General features: G+C 36.4%; 1 protein-coding gene across 1 annotated transcript in view; it reads left to right on the plus strand.

Annotated features, from left to right (window-relative positions):
- The window catches only part of MRPS35 (mitochondrial ribosomal protein S35), a 56,870-nt gene that overhangs the window by 22,256 nt on the left and 11,280 nt on the right, over nt 1-23,334 (plus strand). Inside the window, exons 5-7 of the mRNA XM_088025576.1 lie at nt 7,450-7,589; nt 14,267-14,376; nt 16,607-16,676. Of these exons, the coding sequence (XP_087881702.1) occupies nt 7,450-7,589; nt 14,267-14,376; nt 16,607-16,676 (320 nt within the window). The remainder of the gene's footprint in view (nt 1-7,449; nt 7,590-14,266; nt 14,377-16,606; nt 16,677-23,334) is intronic.

The raw sequence follows: 23,334 nt of genomic DNA on the forward strand, positions 1-23,334 counted from the left end.
TTTTCCATTTCTTTGTGTCTTCCTCTATTTCTTTCATGAGTATTTTATAGTTTTCTGAGTACACATCCTTTGCCTCTTTGGTTAGATTTATTCCTAGGTATCTTATGGTTTTGGGTGCAATTGTAAATGGGATCGACTCCCTAATTTCCCTCTCTTCTGTCTTGTTGTTGGGGTATAGGAATGCCACTGATTTCTGTGCATTGATTTTATATCCTGCCACTTTACTGAATTCCTGTATGAGCTCTAGCAGTTTTGGGGTGGAGTCTTTTGGATTTTCCACATACAGTATCGTATCATCTGCAAAGAGTGAGAGTTTGACTTCCTCTTTGCGGATTTGGACGCCTTTGATTTCTTTTTGTTGTCTGATTGCTATGGCTAGGACTTCTAATACTATGCTGAATAGCAGTGGTGATAGTGGACATCCCTGCCGCGTTCCTGACCTTAGGGGAAAAGCTCTCAGCTTTTCCCCATTGAGAATGATATTTGCTGTAGGTTTTTCATAGATGGCTTTTATGATATTGAGGTATGTACCCTCTATCCCTGTACTCTGAAGAGTTTTGATCAAGAAAGGATGCTGTACTTTGTCAAATGCTTTCTCTGCATCTACTGAGAGGATCATATGATTCTTGTTCTTTCTTTTGTTAATGTATTGTATCACGTTGATTGATTTGCGGATGTTGAACCAACCTGGCAGCCCAGGGATAAATCCCACTTTGTCGTGGTGAATAATCCTTTTAATGTACTGTTGGATCCTATTAGGTAGTATTTTGGTGAGAATTTTTGCATCCATGTTCATCAAGGATATTGGTCTGTAATTCTCCTTTTTGATGGGATCTTTGTCTGGGTTGGGGATCAAGGTAATGGTGGCCTCATAAAATGAGTTTGGAAGTTTTCCTTCCATTTCTATTTTTTGGAACAGTTTCAGGAGAATAGGTATTAATTCTTCTTTAAATGTCTGATAGAATTCCCCTGGGAAGCCCTCTGGCCCTGGGCTTTTGTTTGTTGGGACATTTTTGATGACTGCTTCAATTTCCTTAGTGGTTATAGGTCTGTTCAGGTTTTCTGTTTCTTCCTGGTTCAATTTTGGTAGTTGATACATCTCTAGGAATGCACCCATTTCCTCCAGGTTATCTAATTTGCTGGCATAGAGTTGCTCATAATATGTTCTTATAACTGTTTGTATTTCTTTGGTGTTGGTTGTGATCTCTCCTCTTTCATTCATGATTTTGTTGATTTGGGTCATTTCTCTTTTCTTTTTGATAAGTCTGGCCAGGGGTTTATCAGTCCTTGTTAATTCTTTCAGAGAACCAGCTCCTAGTTTCGTGGATCTGTTCTACTGTTCTTTTGGTTTCTAGTTCATTGATTTCTGCTCTCATCTTTATTATTTCTCTTCTCCTGGTGGGTTTAGGCTTTATTTGCTGTTCTTTCTCTAGCTCCTTTAGGTGTAGGGTTAGGTTGTGTATTTGAGACCTTTCTTGTTTCCTGAGAAACGCTTGTAGTGCTATATACTTTCCTCTCAGGACTGTCTTTGCTGTATCCCAAAGATTTTGAACAGTTGTGTTTTCATTTTCATTGGTTTCCATGAATTTTTTTAATTCTTCTTTAATTTCCTGGTTGACCCATTCATTCTTTAGGAGGATGCTCTTTAGCCTCCATGTATGAGTTCTTTCCGACTTTCCTCTTGTGATTGAGTTCTAGTTTCAAAGCATTGTGGTCTGAAAATATGCCGGGAATGATCCCAATCTTTTGGTACCGGTTGAGACCTGATTTGTGACCTAGGATGTGGTCAGTTCTGGAGAAAGTTCCATGGGCACTAGAGAAGAATGTGTATTCCATTGCTTTGGGATGGAATGTTCTGAATATGTCTGTGAAGTCCATTTGGTCCAGTGTGTCATTTAAGGTCTTTATTTCCTTGTTAATCTTTTGCTTAGATGATCTGTCCATTTCAGTCAGGGGGGTGTTAAAGTCCCCCAGTATTATTGTATTGTTGTCAATGTGTTTCTTCGCTTTTGTTATTAATTGCTTTATATAATTGGCTGCTCCCATGTTAGGGGCATAGATATTTACAATTGTTAGATCTTCTTGTTGGATAGACCCTTTAAGTAGGATATAGTGTCCTTCTTCATCTCTTATTACAGTCTTTGTTTTAAAATCTAATTTGTCTGATATAAGGATTGCCACCCCAGCTTTCTTTTGGTGTCCATTAGCATGGTAAATGGTTTTCCACCCCCTCACTTTCAATCTGGGGGTGTCTTTGGGTCTAAAATGAGTCTCTTGCAGACAGCATATGGATGGGTCTTGTTTTTTAATCCAATCTGATAGCCTGTGTCTTTTGATTGGGGCATTGAGCCCATTTACCTTCAGGGTAACTATTGAAAGATATGATTTTAGTGCCATTGTATTGCCGGTAAGGTGACCGTTACTGTATATTGTCTGTGTTCCTTTCTGATCTATGCTGCTTTTAGGCTCTCTCTTTGCTTAGAGGACCCCTTTCAATATTTCTTGTAGGGCTGGTTTCGTGTTTGCAAATTCCTTTAGTTTTTGTTTGTCCTGGAAGATTTTTATCTGTCCTTCTATTTTCAATGACAGCCTAGCTGGATTATAGTATTCTTGGCTGCATATATTTCTCGTTTAGTGCTCTGAAGATATCTTGCCAGTCCTTTCTGGCCTGCCAGGTCTCTGTGGATAGGTCTGTTGCCAATCTAATATTTCTACCATTGTAGGTTACATATCTCTTCTCCCGAGCTGCTTTCAGGATTTTCTCTTTGTCTCTGAGACTCGTAAGTATTACTATTAGATGTCGGGGTGTTGACCTCTTACTATTGATTTTGAGAGGGGTTCTCTGTGCCTCCTGGATTTTGATGCCTGTTTCCTTCCCCACATTAGGGAAGTTCTCTGCTATAATTTGTTCCAATATACCTTCTGCCCCTCTCTCTCTTTCTTCTTCTTCTCCGATCCCAATTATTCTAATGTTGTTTCGTCTTATCGTATCGCTTCTCTCTCGAATTCTGCCCTCGTGATCCTGTAGTTGTTTCTCTCTCTTTTTCTCAGCCTCTTTATTTTCCATCATTTGGTCTTCTATATCGCTGATTCTCTCTTCTGCCTCATTTATCCTAGCAGTTAGTGCCCCCATTTTTGATTGCACCTCATGAATAGCCTTTTTGATTTCGACTTGGTTAGATTTTAGTTCTTTTATTTCTCCATAGAAAGGGTTTCTCTAATAACTTCCACGCTTTTTTCAAGCCCAGCTAGTATCTTTAAACTCATGATTCTGAACTCTAGGTCCGACATCGTACTAATGTCTGTATTGAGTAGGTCCCTGGCTGACGGTACTACCTCTTGTTCTTTTTGCTGAGGTGATTTTTTTCGTCTTGTCATTTTGTCCAGAGGAGAATAGATGAATGAGAGAACAAAATGCTACCAGGGTAACAACGTCCCCAGCAAATATACTTTATACAAATCAGAAAAGACCTGAAACCAGGGGAAAAGAAAGGGAAAAAAGAAAAAAGAAAAAAAAAGATAAAAACATGGGGCGCCTGCGTGGCTCAGTTGGTTAAGCGACTGCCTTCGGCTCATGTCATGATCCTGGAGTCCCAGGATCGAGTCCCGCATCGGGCTCCCTGCTCGGCGGGGAGTCTGCTTCTCCCTCTGACCCTTCCCCCTCTCATGCTCTCTTTCTCTCTCTCATTCTCTCTCTCAAATAAATAAATAAAATCTTTAAAAAAAAAAGAAAAGATAAAAACAAAAACAGAACAATACCAAAAAAGCATAATATGATCAAATATGATCAGGGTAGTGTATAGATCAATGCCTCACACTAGATTTTGGGCGTATTTTGGTCTGTTAGAAAAAAGTGCCTTCTAAAATTTTGAAGGAAGAAAGACATATATGTACAGAATAAGGGTTGATACAATGAAGGGATGGAAGATGACTTTCAGTAAGTGGTCGCTTCTCTGTTCAGAGAGTTGTTGCTACTCTCCTCTTCAATCTCCTGTTGAGTTCATAGGTGTTGAAATGGTTTGATCCCTATTCAGCTGAATTCCTGAGACCAGATGAAATCCAGGTCTCCTACTCCTCCGCCATCTTGCTCCGCCCCCTACCTATTGTATATATATTTTTTCATATACATGTGTAAGATGGAAGTAATCACCAGACCACGATTATATCTCCAGGTCTAAATTTATTGAGTTTGAACCATATTTATTGATTCCTAGATATAAACAGATTTCACTCACTTATTCCCTTCTTTTTAGATTTATTTATTTGAGAGAGAGAGATCAGAGGGGAGGGAGAGAGGGAGAGGTCAAGAGAAACTCACGCTGACTGCGCTGAGTGCAAAGCCTCACAGGGGGCTCGGATCTCATGACCATGAGATCATGACCTGAGCCAAAAACCCAAGAGTTGGATGCTTAACTGACTGCCACCCAGACACCCCTCACTCACTTATTCTTTCTCCTTCCCACATGCACAGAGGTAAAGGCAAAGAACTTTTTTTTTCATGGTTTTATGAGTGTTTTCATATGTATACATATTCTGACTCAATTTCTGATCTAATTTGCATTGGACTACATGCAGAAGAAGGACATTGGAATTGTTTTAGGTTCACAGCTGTTAGTGATTGGTTGTGTAGTTTAATTCAAGAGTTAGTACCTTTGGATGAATTCTTAAATTCATGCTAATTAAGAAGGAGATGTATAAATGCTCAGTACACTTGTTAGGGCTTTTCAGGAAAGAAAATGAAATCTAAAAACTCTTGACAGGCAGCCTGATAATGCTAGAAGGAGAGATAGTATAGTGATCATGATTATGATGAAATTGGAGCTTTTGGAAGGGCCTTTTATTGAAAAACATAAGGAAGAGATAAAAAAATCCTAAAATGTAGGAAGAATGACCTTACTCTTCAAATGAGGGAAGAACAATCTCTCCTATCTCCTTTCATGTATGTGGTCTTCTTTTTGGATAGAAGGGTGCATTTCTGTCCTTTTAGATTGTATGTTTCTATTTTCACTGGTGCCTGGTGATAGACTGACGCTGATCATTATTCCAAATTTGTACCCTGTTTGGCACAAGCCATGTGTCACTTTTTGATCCTTTGTGAAGCCAGTTAAGGAATGTATTACACTGTGATAAATCTCATTTTTCTCCTTTTTAAACATTATTTTTAAATGTGCATTTATAATCTAGAAACTGGGTTTTTTAATGAGGTATTTCTAAAATACTTCATAATTCTTAAAGGCTTTCATATAGCACATTCAGAAGAGTAGCATTATAATTTAAGTAAGTGCTTTAATCTTTCTTTTAATTTTGTCTTTACACTTTTGCCAGCCTCTAGATTTAGATTGTATCTTCCAAATAACTCAAAGGCTTTTAAACTATTTCTTCTCAATTTTCTTTCAAAGTAGGTCAGTTCAGATTTTATATCTAACTTGCAAGTGGAAAATCTGAAGCACAGGAAAGTTAGGTAATTTACCCAAACTTTAATAATCAGTGGTAGAAGTTAAGTAAAAACCAAGGTCTTCCGAAGTCTAGTCTATTGCTCTACCTATCGGATGAATAGGGGTCTATTATGTACTTTCCAGTTGGCTGTATTTTTTAGACATATAATCCGGTAATTTAAAAGTTGTAATTATCATCTGGTTATTGAAATGACTTATTCAAAGTTATAAAAAATAAAAGACCCAGTACAAACCCAAGAACTCATAAAATTCTCCAAACTAGTCTCTCTCATAAAGTGCTTGGCAGTGTTGCATCTTAGAGTGCAGGATATTGGAATTATTCCATGATGGGAATAAAATTTAACTTCAGTAATCATGCCCTTTTCATTTTATTTAAATGTCAGAATGTTCTTAATTGCAGAGATACTTCTTTCCCCTCAAAGTGAGTATTGCTCTCTTAAGCAAGGTGTTTAGGGAATGGTGTGAGCTATACTTAATTTGCTAACATATATTTAGTTGTAGATCTTGGAGAGTCTCTGTAACCCAGAATGACATTTTGCTGACTGATATTAAAGCCTAAAAGAGAGCTAAATATAGTACCTGCTTAAGAAAATTGTTATCTCTAGGAAGTGTTATTGACAAAGTACCTTTCACTGCCCCTTACATCATCACGTGGAAGAGTTCCCGCATGTGCCTGTGCCTGTGACCAGCCTCTCCTGCAGTCGTGCTTTTTGGAGAAAGCACAGACCCCATGAGGTTTAATGTGTTTGACCTAAGAAACCAATTCCTTTTAGGTATTCTTAGAATGAGGTTTTTTTTAAAAAAGATTTTATTTATTTATTTGAGAGAGAGAATGGTAGAGAGCATGAGAGGGAAGAGGGTCAGAGGGAGAAGCAGACTCCCTGCTGAGCAGGGAGCCCGATGCGGGACTCGATCCCGGGACTCCAGGATCATGACCTGAGCCGAAGGCAGTCACTTAACCAACTGAGCCACCCAGGCGCCCCTTAGAATAAGGTTTTTAACGAGTGAAATTTCCATGGTGGGGACCCGATAGTGCCAGAAATTTTCGTCTCAAACTGAGAGCCCTCTACCACACTAACGTTATAGGAATAGGGCAGAATGAAATCAGCTACCTTATGCAGTCCCTCAATACAGATAGCTGTAGGACATGCTAGGAGCTCTTTTCCTTTTAAGTCCCATCTTCCCTACTCCCCACCACTTGAGGCCTGAGTTTATATCTCTGTGCTGTGGAGGTAGATAATGCACCACTTTCTTGTTCACAGTGCTTGGAACTTCCTGTTGTGGCCCAGTTCTCAGAGCCAGTCCAGCCTCCCCTCTAGGCTAGTCATGTTGCCTGAATATGAGGACAAGTCTGTTCCTCTTTACATTGAGCCCCATTGGCACAGAAGTCACATAGAGGAAACATGAATTACTGAAAGGATCTATTTAATAATGCCCTAGACATTTGTACCTGTTCAGTTTGAGGCCCTATTCAACTCAATTTCTGAGAGAATGTAGACCATATGTCACTTTGTTCTGAGAGCTTTTTCAGAGCTTCTTTCAGTTCCCCTCAGTAGACCTTTGGTAACTTTCATTTGGGAATTAATTACTATTAACTGATGCTTTTTTCAAAAACAGTAATGCTCTGAGCACTATGAACTGTTTGCTTACAGTTGGTGAGGGGGACTTAAACTGTCCCATAATGGGGTATGTGCAAAGCTATAATAAGCTTCCATTAAGTCATAGTTCCTTTTTAACCTAACTTACTGCTCCCCACCAAACTCAAGCTATCTAAATCATTCATTTAATTACATTCCCTAATTAGGATTCGTCTAAGAAGAAAAGGGATAAAGGATGATGATGTGTTTGTGAAGTGCAGAAGGGAGTCTGTTCTTTCATTTCATGTAACTCTAGAGTCATCTCCCTCAATAATTTGATTTTGTCTGGTAGCACACATTGCAATGAGAATTTACTGGGCAAAACTATACTTGAGATAATTTTTCTTAATTCTCAGATTTCTGCACTGAGTGGCCAGCTGCACTGGACAGTGATGAGAAATGCGAGAGGCATTTTCCCATTGAAATTGACACAACCGATTATGTTTCAGCTGGACCATCTATTCGAAACCCCAAAGCACGAGTAGTAACCTTAAGGGTAAGAAATATTTTTTAAAAAGTAAGAATTATTATAATACATTATTTCAAAATAGCATTTTGTATGTATGATTATAAAACTGATATTATCATAGAAAATTTGTGAAATATGAAAGTTTTAAAATATTAAATAAAATTGCCTATAATTCTACCACTTATAAATAACTTTGATGACTGGAGTTCATTTTAGTATATATAGTCTACCTTTGTGTATTATTATCATCCTATTAATATAGGATGATAACTATATTTGATTAGTTATCTGCTCTTTTTTATTTAACAATATGAATTAAAAATTTTCCAAGGTTATTAAACATTCTTTAATTTTTTTATTGAAGTTTAGTTGACATACATTATTAATTCCAGGTGTACAACCTAGTGACAATTAATTACGTTACAAAATACTCACTATGATAAGTTTAGTTACCATCTATCATCATACAAAGTTATCACTCTTTAATATTCTTTTAATTTTTTAAAATTATTTTTAAGTAATCTCCATACCCAGTGTGAGGCTTGAACTCAAAACCCCGAGATCAAGAGTCACATGCTCTCCTGACTGAGCCAGCCAGGTGTCCCTCTTTAATATTATTTTTAATGGCTACATAGAATAACATGTAAATCAGGATCTCTTCTGTGCTAAGAGAGTGTTTGAGGTTGGGGGTGAACATTGATATATAGTAAGACTGAAATCTGAAAGTTCGGACTTTTCACTCTTTTCAGAGATTTCTTAGGAAATAAATGATAAATAATAGTGGTTTTAATTCCCCTTTCTAAATATCTGTAGTTTGTTTTTTCTTTTCTTTTTGTCTTTTTCATTAGATGAGATTTCTAAAATAATGTTTATGTAGTCCCTTATGCTGTTCTATACTTCAGTGGGTGTGCCTCTGGTTTTTAGCCTCTTAAGTATAAATTGGTATTCAGCTTGAGATAATAGCCTCTACTATGTTAATGATGTGTCCTGTCTCTATAGCATTTTTGAAATGATCTCCTTTGAATTATTGTAGTAATGAATTATATTGTTAGGTTTTCAATTACTGAAGCGTTCTGAACCCTGATTATTTCATAGTATATCATTCTTTTACTTTACTGTGGATTTGCTTTGTTAGCATTTTATTTAGGATTGTTTGTCCTCATCTCATGTTGCTTTGGAGAAACATTAAATCTCCGCTCTTTCTCATCAAGAGCATGCCACATACCATTGCACTCCCAGGTGTCTTGCTGTAGTAACTTCCAAGTTAGTATTTGAAACCACTGTTGGTTTTCTCCGGTAAGAGTCTTGAGCCACATGGCATAGCTTTCTCACAGAGCAGTCATAGAGCGTTTTACCTGATGGGTTTTTTTTTTTTAAAACAGGTTTTAGATTTATAAAAAAGTTTCAAGGATAGTTCACACCAAATTTCTCGTGTTAACATCTTTTTTTTTTTTTAAAGATTTTATTTATTTATTTGAGAAAGAGAATGAGAGACAGAGAGCACGAGAGGGAAGAGGGTCAGAGGGAGGAGCAGACTCCCTGCCGAGCAGGGAGCCCGATGTGGGACTTGATCCTGGGACTCCAGGATCATGACCTGAGCCGAAGGCAGTCATTTAACCAACTGAGCCACCCAGGCGCCCTTGTGTTAACATCTTTATTATTGTGGTAACATTTATTACAACTGAGCCAATATTGATATATTAATAAAGTTCATACTTCATTCAGATATTCTTCTTAAAGATTTTATTTATTTATTTGAGAGAGCATGCACTAGAGAGAACATGAGTTGCAGGGGCACGGGAGAGGGAGAGGCAGGCTCCCCACTGAACAGGGAGCCCTGTTGACACCAGGTTCTATCCCAGGACCCTGGGATCCTGATCTGAGTCAAAGGCAGATGCTTAACGGACTGAGCCACCCAGGAGCCCCTATTCAGATTTCTTTAGGCACCTCTTGGCTGTGGTGGTTTCTCAGAATTTCCTTGTTTTTGGTGACCTTGACAGTTTTGAGAAGTACTGGTTATGTATTCTATGGAATGTACTTCACTTTAGATTTGTTTGATGTTCTTCTCATGCTTAGACTGGTATGTATTTTGGGGAGGAAAACCTCACCAGTAAAGTACCATTTTCATCACATCATAGCAAGGGTAGAGGCTCCTAACATGCCATTACTAATGATGAAGCCTTGATCACCTGGCTGAGGTACTGTTTGCAAGTTTTCTTCACTATAAAAGTGCTCTTTTTTTTCTTTCTTTCTGAACTGTACCCTTTAGAAGGAAGTCACTACGCATAGCCCATAGTTACAGAGGAATTAGCAGTTATGCTACACCTCCTGCAGGGAGAAATACCACATAAATTGTTTGTAATTCTTCCATATGGGAGATTCGTCTGTTTTTTTCCATTTATCCGTTTATTCAACCATTTATATCAGTATGGACTCATAGATTATTTATTTTAGCATTTGGATTATAATCCAATAATACATTATTTTGTTGTTCAAATTGTTCCAGTTTTGGCCATTGATAACACTTTCAGTTGGCTACTCTGTTACTTTGCAGTGCTCCATCATTTGTTTTTTAAATACTTTTTATTTTTTGGTACCACAAAATGCTCCAGGCTTAAAATACACATTCCGTATCCCAGTCCTAGAATCAGCCATTTCTCTGGGGAGCCTTGACTAACGTACTTTTGATTCATCTATTCTGGAGGATGACTGCCCCCTTTTTGAGATGCCTCCAGGACCCTCAAAAGATTAGTTTTTGTACTCCATGTAGTCTGTATTTCAAATCAGAACAGTCCATGTGTGGGCGCTTGAGTGGCTCAGTTGGTTAAGCGACTGCCTTCAGCTAGGGTCATGATCCCAGAGTCCTGGGATCGAGTTCTGCATCGGGCTCCTTGCTCAGTGGGGAGCCTGCTTTTCCCTCTGCTCATGCGTGCTCTCTCTATCCATCCCTCCCCCTCTCTCTTTCTCAAATAAGTAAAATCTTAAAAAAAAAAAAAAAAAAGGACCATTCCGTGTGGACTGTAAAAATATGTTGACAATCTCTGCAACCATTTTTACACTATAAGGTAACAAATAGACAAACTTTAATTTCTAGGAATTTTTCAGGGATACATCAGTGTTTGATTTGTAATTTTCTTTCTTTGCTAGGTTTTGGTATCAGGATTGTGCCTTCTTTATGAAATAAATTTACGAAGCTTGTCAGCCTTTTTTTATTCCCTAGAATAGTTTAAATAGTGATATATGTGTTTAGAGCAATTTAAAATACTTAAAATCACAAAAGACAATACATGTTTACTGTATAAATTTTAGAAAATCTAGATAAAAGTAAAAAAAAAAAAAACCTTAATATTCTGCTTGGCCGACACCCCACAGGTTAATATAAAGTATCTGGGGAGTGAGGTGCCGGGCTCATTCAGTCAAAGGAGCGTGTGACTCTTGATCTCAGGGATGTGAGTTTGAGCCCCTTGGGTGTAGAGATTACCTAAAAATTAAAAAAAAAATTTTTTTTAAGTACTTTGGGATAATTAATACCTGATATATTTTTAATAACTTAGTAAATGTTCCCTCTTTTTAATAATAGTGATAATAATAACAACTGTTGTTGAGCTCTCTGTTAGGTGATAAAAAGATCTCTGAACTCAGAATCAGGAAATCTAGATTTTTGCCTTACTTTTTGTGGGCCTTAGTCTTCAGTACCAGAATAGACATCTGTCCCTACTTGTTCTGTTTGCTTATTTTATTTTACATAAAAATAATCCAATTGCATTATTTGAAGTATATATACCACAGGATACCATTTACCATATCAGGCCACCATCCTCTCTTGTCTCCTTTTTGTCTTATGCTACCATGTGATACCTTCATCACTTCTTTGCGTTCTTTTCCCCTGACTCATGTCTGCCCTTCTTGGACTCTTTTCACTCTCCCCACTGATGGTTAAAGCTCAGTGGTGGTGTCCTGAATGGTGTCACGTAGTTCAAGGGTAAAAGTAGGTAAAACAGTGGGACTAAAGCATGTGCATTCCGGCATGACTTTTTTTAATTTTTATTTATTTGGGGGTGGGGGTGGGGGTAGGGAGGGAGAGAGAGAGAATCCCAAGCAGTCTCCATGCCCAGTGCAGAGCCCAATGTGAGGCTTGATCTCATGACCCCAAGATCATGACCAAAATCAAGAGTCAGACGCTTAACCAGGCGCCCCCTGACATGATTTAAAGTAATATTGTGAAGCCAGTCAAATATTATAAAGTATTATATAAAGAGATACTCAAATTTTTAAATTCAGAAAAAGAAAGATGGTATCATATTTTTCTTGATACTCAAAGGTAGTTCAGAATTCAAAACAACTTAATATTTGTGTAGGAGTCTTCTTTAAAAATGCTTTCTTCTGTTTATTCTCATTTATTCCTGACAAAAGTCCTGTGAGTCCCTTCTGTTTTGTAAATAAGGAAACAGACAATAAGATCAAATGATTTGTTTAAGATCACTTAGCAAATAAAGTAGCAAATCTAGAAATCAAACACAGGTCTTGTCTTTTGTGTAGAACTATAGTTCTTTAACTGTACTGTGCTTCTAAATAGAGAAGATAGTTAACACAATTAGACATTTCTCAGTGTATGTAGATTTTAAATATGGGCGTTTGAAAATACACATAACCATGACCTCCTATGATTTGAAATGTCAGTGTTGTTTTGGGGATAATGTTAATAGTACAGTATTGATTCTTTAAAATGTAGCAACTTGAAAAAAGAAAAGTCCAAGGATTCTTTTGAATTCTGGGAAAAGAATGGTAGTGAATGCTGCTCAACTTCAGAGTCAGACTATTAGTTTAGGTTAAAGACTACAATTTTGCAGTGCCTTTCAGTGCTAGCAGGTGGCGTGAGTGTACCACATAGCTCTTTCTAAAATATTTGAGTTTCTGGCATAAACTCTATATAATTTTTGAACATTAAAATGTTAATGTGAATGTAAGTTTTAAAGCAGTTACACTAATTAGCATTGCTGCCATTTTTTGGACTACTTACATAAAAAACTAGAACACTTAAATTTTTTAAATGGTAAATTTTTAAATTTATTGTTGAACACGATTACCTTGAAGGGAGTTTTAAAAGGAAAAAATCATTCCATTCTCTTATTCTAATGGAAGAACTATTCTTTCTCTGTACTGTATCTGTATGCATGCATATGTACAAATATTTTTATAATTATAATGTAGATTCATTTTACTTTTTTCCTATAAGTAATTCTTATTGTTAATAATCAGAATTATAGAAATTCTTATTTTATCCCTCAAGCTGATAACCTGGTTGTTGATACATGTTCTTTCCAGGGGACTGTGGTAATTTGCGCTGCGTGGATGTAGGACCATTCTGTTGCGTTGATACTTAAGAGTCAATGTTTTTCCAGCATATGTTCTTTAAAAGTGTATTTATATTTATTTATTTATTTCCTATATTTTCTGTAGTTCAAATAAAAATTCATGGTGCTTAAAAAAAATATCCTTTCTTTTTTCTATTTATTTGTTCATTCAACAAATACATGTTGTATGTTCTTTAAGTGCTAGGCCATTGCCAAAAATAGGACAGATATCATTCTTATCCTCAAGGGCTTGCAGTCTAGTGGGAAAAATGGAAAAATAAGCTCTTATGCTATAAAATCTTGAGGGAAGTGCAGGGTTATTGAAGCTAGAGAGAAGTGGATGTGATTTTAAAATCTTAGTAACCTTTTTTTTTCTTCATATACTTGTGGATCTTTCTTATTCTTTAATGCTGTCCATGGAAAAACAGTCTGTGGTTTACCTTATCTAACTGTATTCTAGTACCTAACTTAAGTCCTCTTTTAGATACCTTCAGCCCATGCCATAATTCTCTGCAAATTAAAAAGTGTGTTCATATAGTCCAGCATTTTCCAAAATATATTTTAGGGAAGACTGATTCCATGAACTGTCCCTTGACAAATAGAATATGGGGTCAGATAAATTTGGGAATTGTTACATGAGAACCCTGCATCTTGAAATTTCAGAATGCTCATTAGCATATTACCTCTTCTAAGAAATCCTTCTATAAAGAACCCAATTTAACTCCATATTTTCTGAATGTATTCAACAAAAATAGACTTTTTAGAGAAATAATTCTTCTTGGCAGTCTCTGGGACTAGTATTAACATTTTGAGAAATGTTGAACTGAATTATTTCAAATGTTTTGATCCTTCATGAATGCTGTTTTCCAGCTTCCATGAGATATCTCTACCTTTTAAAATAAATACCCCTAAACTAGTTGCAGTGAGAAAGGTCTCATAAGTGCATGGTGGAAATATCTTAAAGCCTTTTTGTTTTATCCATTTATTCTTATATTCCAGCTTTACTAATACTAATTGAGTTTAATTCTTAGTGCTACTCATAAGCTGTAATTTCATTTATTTAAGAGACTTGTTATTGGTTCTTTCAGGAAAGGTGCTAATGCCCAAAACTTACGAAGAACTTGAAACAGTTTACTCCGCCTCTCTTTTTTTCCCATAAGTAAGATAAGGCTTCATAACGCATGCCAGTTGCTAACTCTATATAGACAAGAGTGCAGCTGCAGCGTTGCAAAAGTTTCTTTTTGGTTGGTTTCACGCTAATATAAATAATATTGCTACTGGTTTTTTTTTTTCACTAAACAAAGTATCTGAAATAATTCTTTTCAAATAACTTTTTCTTGTATTTTTAAGGTTAAACTTTCCAGTTTGAATTTAGATGATCATGCAAAGAAGAAACTTATTAAACTTGTGGGAGAGCGATACTGCAAGACTACAGATGTACTTACTATCAGAACAGACAGGTAAAGAAAAGTTCAGCAGAGGGGTGCCTAGGTGGCTCAGTCGGTTAAGCAGCTGCCTTTGGCTCAGGTCATGATCCTGGTGTCCTGGGATCGAGCCCCACGTCCGGCTCCCTGCTCAGCGGAGAGCCTGCTTCTCCCTCTCCTTCTGCCTGCCACTCTGCCTACTTGTGCTCTCTATCTGTCTGTCGAATAAATAAATAAAATCTTAAAAAAAAAAAAAAGTTCAGCAGATTGGTCATTGTGTTGTTTTATTGTCTTCTGGCAGTCCTTTTCCTAAGAAATGACATTGAAAATCGGGGTAACCTTTTATATCAACTTTCATTAACGTATTAGGTCAGTGAAGTTGTCCAATTTATGTGTTTAATATCTTCACACTAGTCTACTGTTGATATCCTCTTTATGGACATGGAGAGACTTGCCTAACTGCCTTGTTAAATTATTGTTATTTTTCAGTATTGATTCTAATATATCCATGCATGTAAGACCCAGGGAAGATGTTAGAAGAGAACAAAAGTATGATTTCCTAGTGATTAAGGTTTAAACAGGTTTTTACAAAGGCAAAGATCTTACAGTTCAAAATTTAAATGATTGAATACGGAAATTTAATTTACCTAGGCAATTTTGTAAATAAGAATTTTAGTGAATTTACTTCATAAAGACAGTATTAAATTTATAAATTAGGTCATTTGAGGTGAAGATGGGTTATTGGTATGTTTTTACAAAAGGGTTATTTTATTTCTTTTTGTAGAAGGCGGGAAGGGCAGAGGGGAAAGGGAGAGAGAGAATCTTAAGCAGGCTCCATGCCTAGCACGGAGCCTGACACGGGGCTTGATCTCATTACCCCAAGATCATGACCTGAGCAAAATCAAGAGTCAGACACTTAACTGACTGAGCCACCCAAGTGCCCCAGGGTTATTTTATTTCTATCTTATATTTGGCTGTTTCTAAATTATGTCAAAATATAAAGACCTGCCTTTAGAGAAAAGCAAGTGGGAGATCAATCTTCTCTCCCTTCCTATTCCAATTTCAAAGCATTTGGAGGTGTCAATATCAATTAGGTTTTATATCCTCCTCCTTAGTGGTGGGAAGAAGAAGCATGGCATATATAAATGATGGCAACAATGTAGGGGTGGAAAGAGCTTGGGAACCCTGGTTTCAGATTATTACTGTATGGGGGAAAACAGATTTGAAATATATTAGTAATATTCTTTTTTAGTTTGTGCGACTTAAAAATACCTTTAAAATGTTGCTCTTTGAAATTCTATAAATATGTGACAATTTTTTTTCCCTAAGTTTTCAAGTGTCAGTGTGTGTGTGCTTTATAGTAGCAACTATTTAGAGAACTATTAAACCTAAGTATAGAATAAGAGTAACATTAAAGTCATTTGTCGCATGGTTTTTTTTTTTAAGGTTTTATTTATTTATTTGACAGAGAGGGAGAGAGGGAACACAAGCAGGGGGAGTGGGAGAGGGAGAAGCAGGCTTTACATGGAGCAGGGAGCCCAATGCGGGGCTCGATCCCAGGACCCTGGGACCATGACCTGAGCTGAAAGCAGACGCTTAACCTTCTGAGCCACCCAGGTGCCCCTGTCATATGATGGTTTTATTTTATATTTAAAGAAATTGGAATTAATGATTTCCTTTTCTATATTTTATTAATCTAAAAGCTAAACTTGCCATCTCATATTTATGTAGAAGTTAGATTATCTAATATTAGGTCTTTTAATTCCATTTTACATACAACAACTTCAATACAGCATTGAATAGTGTAGCTCATTTTTTAAAAACTTGGCTCTGGAGAAATCAAGATGAGCATTTTGATTAGCATCTGTCATCAGTCTATCTCTGTTTTTAAAATGAACTCAGTAGATACACTCACGCTGTCCAGCAGACTGTTAGCCCTGAGATTGTAAAGGGCACCTGGATTGAACACAGTCATATTAAAAATAGTATAAAACTATTATCAGATACATATAGCTCCATTAGTGATGAAAGCAAAGAGAATTAAAAAAAATACATACAAAATAACACCAGTTTTCAATAACCTGAAGTGTGACTGATGTAGACTCCTCTTAGTCCAAGAACAATATTTTCCTAAAGGTAGGATATTCCCTGAAGATAGGGAATACCTGAATATAAGTTATCCTTTGTATTTAGTATTTGTGTAGTTTGCAAATTATTTTATGTACTGAATTTTTAAAATTTTGACTTCCCTCTCTTTCTCTTACAGATGCCCTTTAAAGAGACAGAATTATGATTATGCAATGTATCTGCTAACAGTTTTATACCATGAGTCTTGGGTAAGTGATTGTGTGTGAATGTTTAATAATTTTGTCGGTGTAATTTAGATGGTGTTAACATTTCAAAACAGTCTGTGGCAAGTACTCAGTTGAGGGTTTAATGAACCACTAAACTACGGATGTATGAAATGTTATAAATAACTTCTACTGACATTGAAAGTGAGGACCTTGAAATAGATTACACAGTCCATCTCTGGACCTTACAGAAATCAGAGGACTAAATGCCTTTAAAATTCAGTTTCTGTATTTGGTTGGAAGATTTAAATTTTTTTATTTTTTTTTCTTCTGTTTGACTTTGACTGCAAGTTATCAAAGTTATGGAAGAGAGTTCATCTGTGTAACTTGAGAATTTAGAATGCATCCTGCTGTTCAAATAAACTGCATAACAAAGCCCCAAAACTTTAAAGAAAGGTATTTTAATTATTTATTAAAATTTTTAGTTAATACATAGCCTTTTGTATGAACATTTCACTACATACGTTAGGGACAGTTAAGGGCAATTAATTATTTAAATAGTATTAAAAATAGTCTTGTGTCTGGGCTTATTGAGTTTTAATAGAAGCAATAGGGAAACAGACTTTTTCACTGAGTACAAACTTTCTAAGAGAGTCCTCTAAAGATGGAGTGGGCTACTTTTTTTTTTTTTTTTTTAAGATTTCGTTTATTTGACAGAGCACAAGCAGAGGGAGAGAGAGGGAGAAGCAGGCTCCCTGCTAAGCAAGGAGCCCGATGTGGGACTCGGTCCCAGGACCCTGTGATCATGACCTGGGCTGAAGGCAGCCACTTAACCGATTGAGCCACCCAGGCATCCTTGGGCTACTTTTAATAGGTAGAGAACGTTCCATCCATTGGGTACTTAGTGGGGATATGATGGTGAGAGGATCACTCTCTTTGGATAGGTAGTTGGATTAGATGCCCTTGGGAATCTCCTGCCATCCCAGAGATAATACAATTGAGTGAACACATGCGACCATTCTCCAGACTGCTCACAGCATTCCCTTCATATTAATAGTAAAAACTGTAGCACAAGAGCATAAGTGGAAAATAAAAGAAAATAAAATTTTGTTACCAAGTTAGTAAAGAACAAAAAGTAGCTGGTAGCTTTTCTCTTCTTCTGAGGTATTCTAATTATCATAATTCATCCGGATTTTCTAGTTCCTGGCTTCAGGAGCAACATCATAATAGCAGTTAATCTCTCTTTCCTGTCAGTTGATTTTATAAATGCCTTTTTGGCTTAACATAATTAAGTTCTCTTTTGAACCAGCAACATGGCTGAATTAGCTACAGCTCTATGGCTGGTCCTGAAAGAGTTAATATCAAACAATAAAAGCCAGCCAGTTTTGAATCTCTTTTGCCAGAAGCCTGTAAAATGAATTTGCCCCAAAGGAAATGACAGGCATAAATAAATTCAGTGAAAGTTGACTTACTGGTTTCTTTCTGTGGTTCCATGACATAGACTCCAAACAAGTTTGGATTCACGCAAGTAGTCTTTGATCTTTAATGCTAATTACTTTGATGCCAGAATAAGTAGCCACATACATCTGTCCTAAACAGATATAGTTAAAGAATTTCTATATTAAACTTGGCTCTTGATCCTTTCTAAATAAGTACCATCAGTGTAGAAGCTTTAAGAGAATGCAGATGAGCCGTGAAATTTTGCAGAGTTGGTGGAACAGAATTTTTGTTGAATTGAAGTTCTTTTTTCCTTCACTTTCCTTTCTTGGAAATTCAGACTTGAAATTGATGTTACCACCTGGTATTTAATCAAATATTTTGAGAGCCCCCTTTTAATCCATTTCTTTATTTTTTAACTAGTTTCAGAGTATTTAATACCTAAATGTAAGCTGCTCTTGATTTTCTGGCTTTTTAACCTTTTTTGGTGGTTACCTCTAAGTGTTGAGGGAAAAGTAGTTGGTAGTTTTATGTATCACACAATTTGGAAACTTGTATGAAAACATGTTCATCTAGACCTCAGGATAAGGAATTTACTATTGTATGCTATTCTAAACAGTTTAACTTTGGAAGTATCAAAGTAGACTTCAAAAAGCATAGATTTCACATACCATAGACTTCAAGCAATGAGTTAAAGAATGGTTATGGCACTGCTAGGAGGTGGTAAGAGACAGATATTTTAGACCATTTATCCTTCGGCAGTTCAAAGCAAAGAGAGTTTTAGAAATTTGTTTCAGTATTTCAGTATGACATGTTGTTAGCATAGAAGTGAATTAAGCTTTATCCTGTGGAACCTGATAGACCTGGATGGATATGATGGATTTGAATTCCATTACTTCTTACTTATGTAACTTTGTCCAGCCATTTGGCCTCTGAGGTTCAGTTTTCTCCTAAGGGTTTTTGGATAGAATTTGCATGAAATTTCTGGCAAGTAGTGGGCTCTCAGTAAATGGTGGCTATTAATATTGTTAATACTAAAAGGAAGAAAGATTTATCTTCAGATTTCAAATTCATTTATTCCCATTTAACTTGACAGAGATTTTAGGTAATCAGATCTGTGCCCTGTTGTATTTGAATTTTTAGAACAGGTATCCTACTCAGCATTCTGATATGACTGATAATAACAAAACTTCCTAAATTTTAACATTGTTGCATGATATTCTTTAAAACCTTCCATAAGTAATTTGGTTAAGAAATGATCACATGAAACATTTTGCAAAATGATTTGCATAAAAGATAGACACTGGGGGAAGAAAAAAAGCACTTTAGAAAATGTAGAGATCTGAAATCAAATTCCAAGGGTTTTTGAATGATTTTGAGATTTAATTACTAACAGTTCCTTTTTTAAATTTGAATTCGACTGTCTTATTTGGATTCCATGATAGTCTTATTGCCAGTCAAAAATACATCTAGCTTTGGGGTGCCTGGGTGGCTCAGTCGTTAAGTGTCTGCCTTTGGCTCAGGTCATGATCCCAGGGTCCTGGGATTGAGCCCCGCGTCAGGCTCCCTGCTCCGTGGGAAGCCTGCTTCTCCCTCTCCCACTCCCCCTGCTTGTGTTCCCTCTCTCGCTGTGTCTCTCTCTGTCAAATAAATAAGCCTTAAAAAAAAAAAAATACATCTAGCGTTGTAATAAATAGGTTCTTAAAAGTCATGTAACAAAAACTTCTGAGTCAGATAATTTCATACTCAGTAAGAGTTCATTTTAAAGTAAAGAGTTCAGGGGTGCCTGGGTGGCTCAGTAGGTTAAGTGTCTGTCTTTGGCTCAGTTCATGATCCCAGGATCCTGGGGCTGAGCCCCATGTCAAGCTCCCTGCTCAGTGGGGATCCTGCTTTTCCCTCTCTCTCTATCAAATAATAAAATTTTTTAAACAAAGAGTTCATTTTTAAAGGGGACCTTATCGCAAATATATCTGATAAAAATGAAGAGTCCTTTTGCAGCTCCATAATCACCATTTAATTTGTTGGTTTATGAGTTCATTGTGTTGTGTGTGCTCACGTACACATACATTTCCAGGTTATATTAAAGAACTCTTGAATGATGTTTGTAATGTTTACTCTTCCCTGCGTTCAACAATGATTTTGTTCTTGTGTACCAGGTACAGTGATAGGTATTGCTCGGACTATGAAAATGAAAGAGCCTCTGCCTTTAGGTACCTTTATTTCTGGAGAGAACCAATGGTTCTAATACAGTCTGTTTCACTCAGTAACGAAGGTAGGAACACAGTGGTGGGAGAGGCACCACTGAGGATTAATTCTCCCTGGAAGCTTCTCAAGAAGTGGTGACTGGTTTTGGAAGATAAGTAGGAGTATGTATTAGAGAAGTGGGTGAAGGACTCTTGCCTTGTTGATGTAGAGAGCAGGCAGAAGTTTGGTGTGGCTGGGGTGTAAGACTGACAGGGCAGAGGTGAGACTAGAAAAACAAGTCAGAGCCAGATTGTGAACAGGTTGTATAGCTTATTTACAGAGTGTAGAATTGTATCCAGAGGGCAAAATTGAGCCGAGGTAGCATTTTACTAGTTGTTTGAAAAGGTACCTCTTTCACTTTTTTAATGTTTATGAAATAGTAAACCATCCCTATGGCAAGTGTCAGGTGTGCTTTCATTAAAATGAACTGTTTATTGATTGGTGGGTGAATATTTACTGGTTGCCTATTATTTGCTTGGTGGTGTTGCATGTGGGGATTAATACATAGAGAGGAAGACTTTGTCTTTTCCATTGAGGAACACTAGTAGAAATAAGGTTTAGTAGTAAATATTACAGAAGTGTTTTTGTATAGTTTATTATTTAATTTTTAATTTTTTCTACTTAATATCCTTCAAGGCTTCAGTTGATACCTGCTTTGAGCCTGTTTTTTTGTGAAATAATTGGTGTATAACATTATATTAGTTTCAGGTATAAAGCATAATGCTTCAATACGTATATATTGTGAAATGATCACAGTATGTCTAGTTAACATTCATCACTACGTATAGTTACAAATGTTTTTTTCTTGTGATGAGAACTTGAAATTTACTCTTAGCAACTTTTAAATACACAGTATAGTGTTAGTGACTACAGTCACCATGGTGTATATTACATCCCCATGATTTACTTTATAATTGGAAGTTTGTATCTTTTAACCATCTTCACTCACTTTGTTTAATCCCAACCTCTGGCAACTACCAATTTGTTCTGTTTCTATGAGTCTAGGTTTTTTAGATTCCACAGATAAATAAGATTATATGGTATTTATCTTTCTCTTTTTTTTTTTCTTTCTCTTTTTTCACTTAGTATAATGCCTTCAAGACATTCATGATGTCACAGATGGCAGGAGTTCCTTCTTTTTTATGGCTGAATAATAGTCCATAGTGTATATGTATGTATGTTTACACACACACTTAATCCTTTATCCATTTATCCATCAGTGGACACTTAGATTGTTTCCATGTCTTGGCTATTGTAAATAATGTTGCAGTGAACTTGAGGGTGCAGATATCTTTTCAGGTTAATGTTCCTTTTCTTCAGAATTATATTCCTTTTCTTCAGAATTATACCCGGAAGTGGAATTGCTAGATCTTATGATAGTTCTATTTCTCATTTCTTGAGGAACCTCCATACTGTTTTCCACAGTGGCTGCACCAGTTTACATTCCCACCAACAGTGCACAAGGGTTCCGTTTTCTCTACATCCTTATCAGTACTTGTTATTTCTTGTCTTTTTGAGAATAACCATTTTAACAGGTATGAAGTGTTCTTTCATTGTGCTTTTGATTTGCATTTCACTGATGACTGATACGGAGCATCTTTTCATGTGTCTTTTGGCCATCTGTATGTCTTTGGAAAAATGGGTATTCAGATCTTCTCATTTTTAAATTGTTTTTCTGCTTGAGTTATGAGTTCTTTATATATTTTGGATAATAACTCAACAGGTGTATTAGAGCCTCTTATTCTTTGTGTAATTCCTACTTCATATAAATAGCAAGTTATACTCTTCTATGTTGGTTACTGCGGCCCTTGACTACAGATGGTTGTGCCATGGACTGTTTTCCATGTGTGTTTTTGTTGTTCCATGTTTGTTTTGTCCTTCTAACTAATCATAAGGTCCTCATTAGCATGTATCCAATCTTACTCTATTTTGTTCTTCAGAGTATCTAGGTCACTGCTAGATAAGAACACTAAATGTTTAAAACAGCTGTTCATTCTTTTAGATTTCCATAGACTTTTGAAGTAGGTTTTCATCTTCAAAAGTAAGGTGACAAAGTAACCAACTCCCTTTTTAGTAATATAAAATGTAGCCTACTTGTTAGATGTTAGCAATAATTAGCTTACTGGTATAGATTAATAATTCTCTATTAATAAAATTATTAATAATCAACAATCATAATTGTGCCCAGTTCATAAAAATATCTTTGTAACAGTTTGAGATACTTAATTTTCATGGATGTATGATTTATTATGTAGGTTTGTTTTTCATTTGATTATGTTTTTTCAAATACTTAAAAAGTATTCTTAATTCTTCATTGTTTTGGAAGTTCTCCACAAATGTTTGCTTCTGTGAGTTGATTTCCTTTTTTTTTTTTTTAAAGATTTTATTTATATGACAGAGAGAGACACAGCGAGAGAGGGAACAGAAACAGGGGCAGAGGGAGAGGGAGAAGCAGGCTTCCTGCAGAGCAGGGAGCCCGATGCAGGGCTTGATCCCAGGACCCTGGGATCATGACCTGAGCCGAAGGCAGACACTTAACGACTGAGCCACCCAGGTGCCCTCTATGAGTTTATTTCCTGATGCTAATTTTTATTTGACAATGTCAATATCCTCTATATCCTAGAAAAATAATGGCTGCTCTAACAGGGTGCATCTCTTTCATGTGAAATGTATTTATGCATAAACTGTGTAATCTATGCATAAACTAATATTACAGTGTTTATTAAAGAAAAAATAAACACATTAATTGAATTCCCATGATGAGTATGAGCATTTGTGATAGACCAGTAGCAATAAAGAGTGCTTACTTGCTACCTTTTCCTTGATTCCAAATAGCACATCTGGCCTTTGTTTTATTTATTTTATTATTGTTGTTGTTATCATCATCATTATTATTTTTAGAGAGGGGGCAGAGGGAGAGAGAAAGAATCTTAAGCAGGCTCCACGTCCAGCGCCAAACCAGATGCAGGGCTTGATATCACAACTCTGAGATCATGACCTGAGCCAGGATCACGAGTCAGAC

This window comes from Eumetopias jubatus, unplaced genomic scaffold (genome assembly GCF_037043125.1).
Source record: "Eumetopias jubatus isolate StellerSeaLion01/CBP00866 unplaced genomic scaffold, mEumJub1_p1.0 scaffold_8, whole genome shotgun sequence".
Taxonomy (NCBI): domain Eukaryota; kingdom Metazoa; phylum Chordata; class Mammalia; order Carnivora; family Otariidae; genus Eumetopias; species Eumetopias jubatus.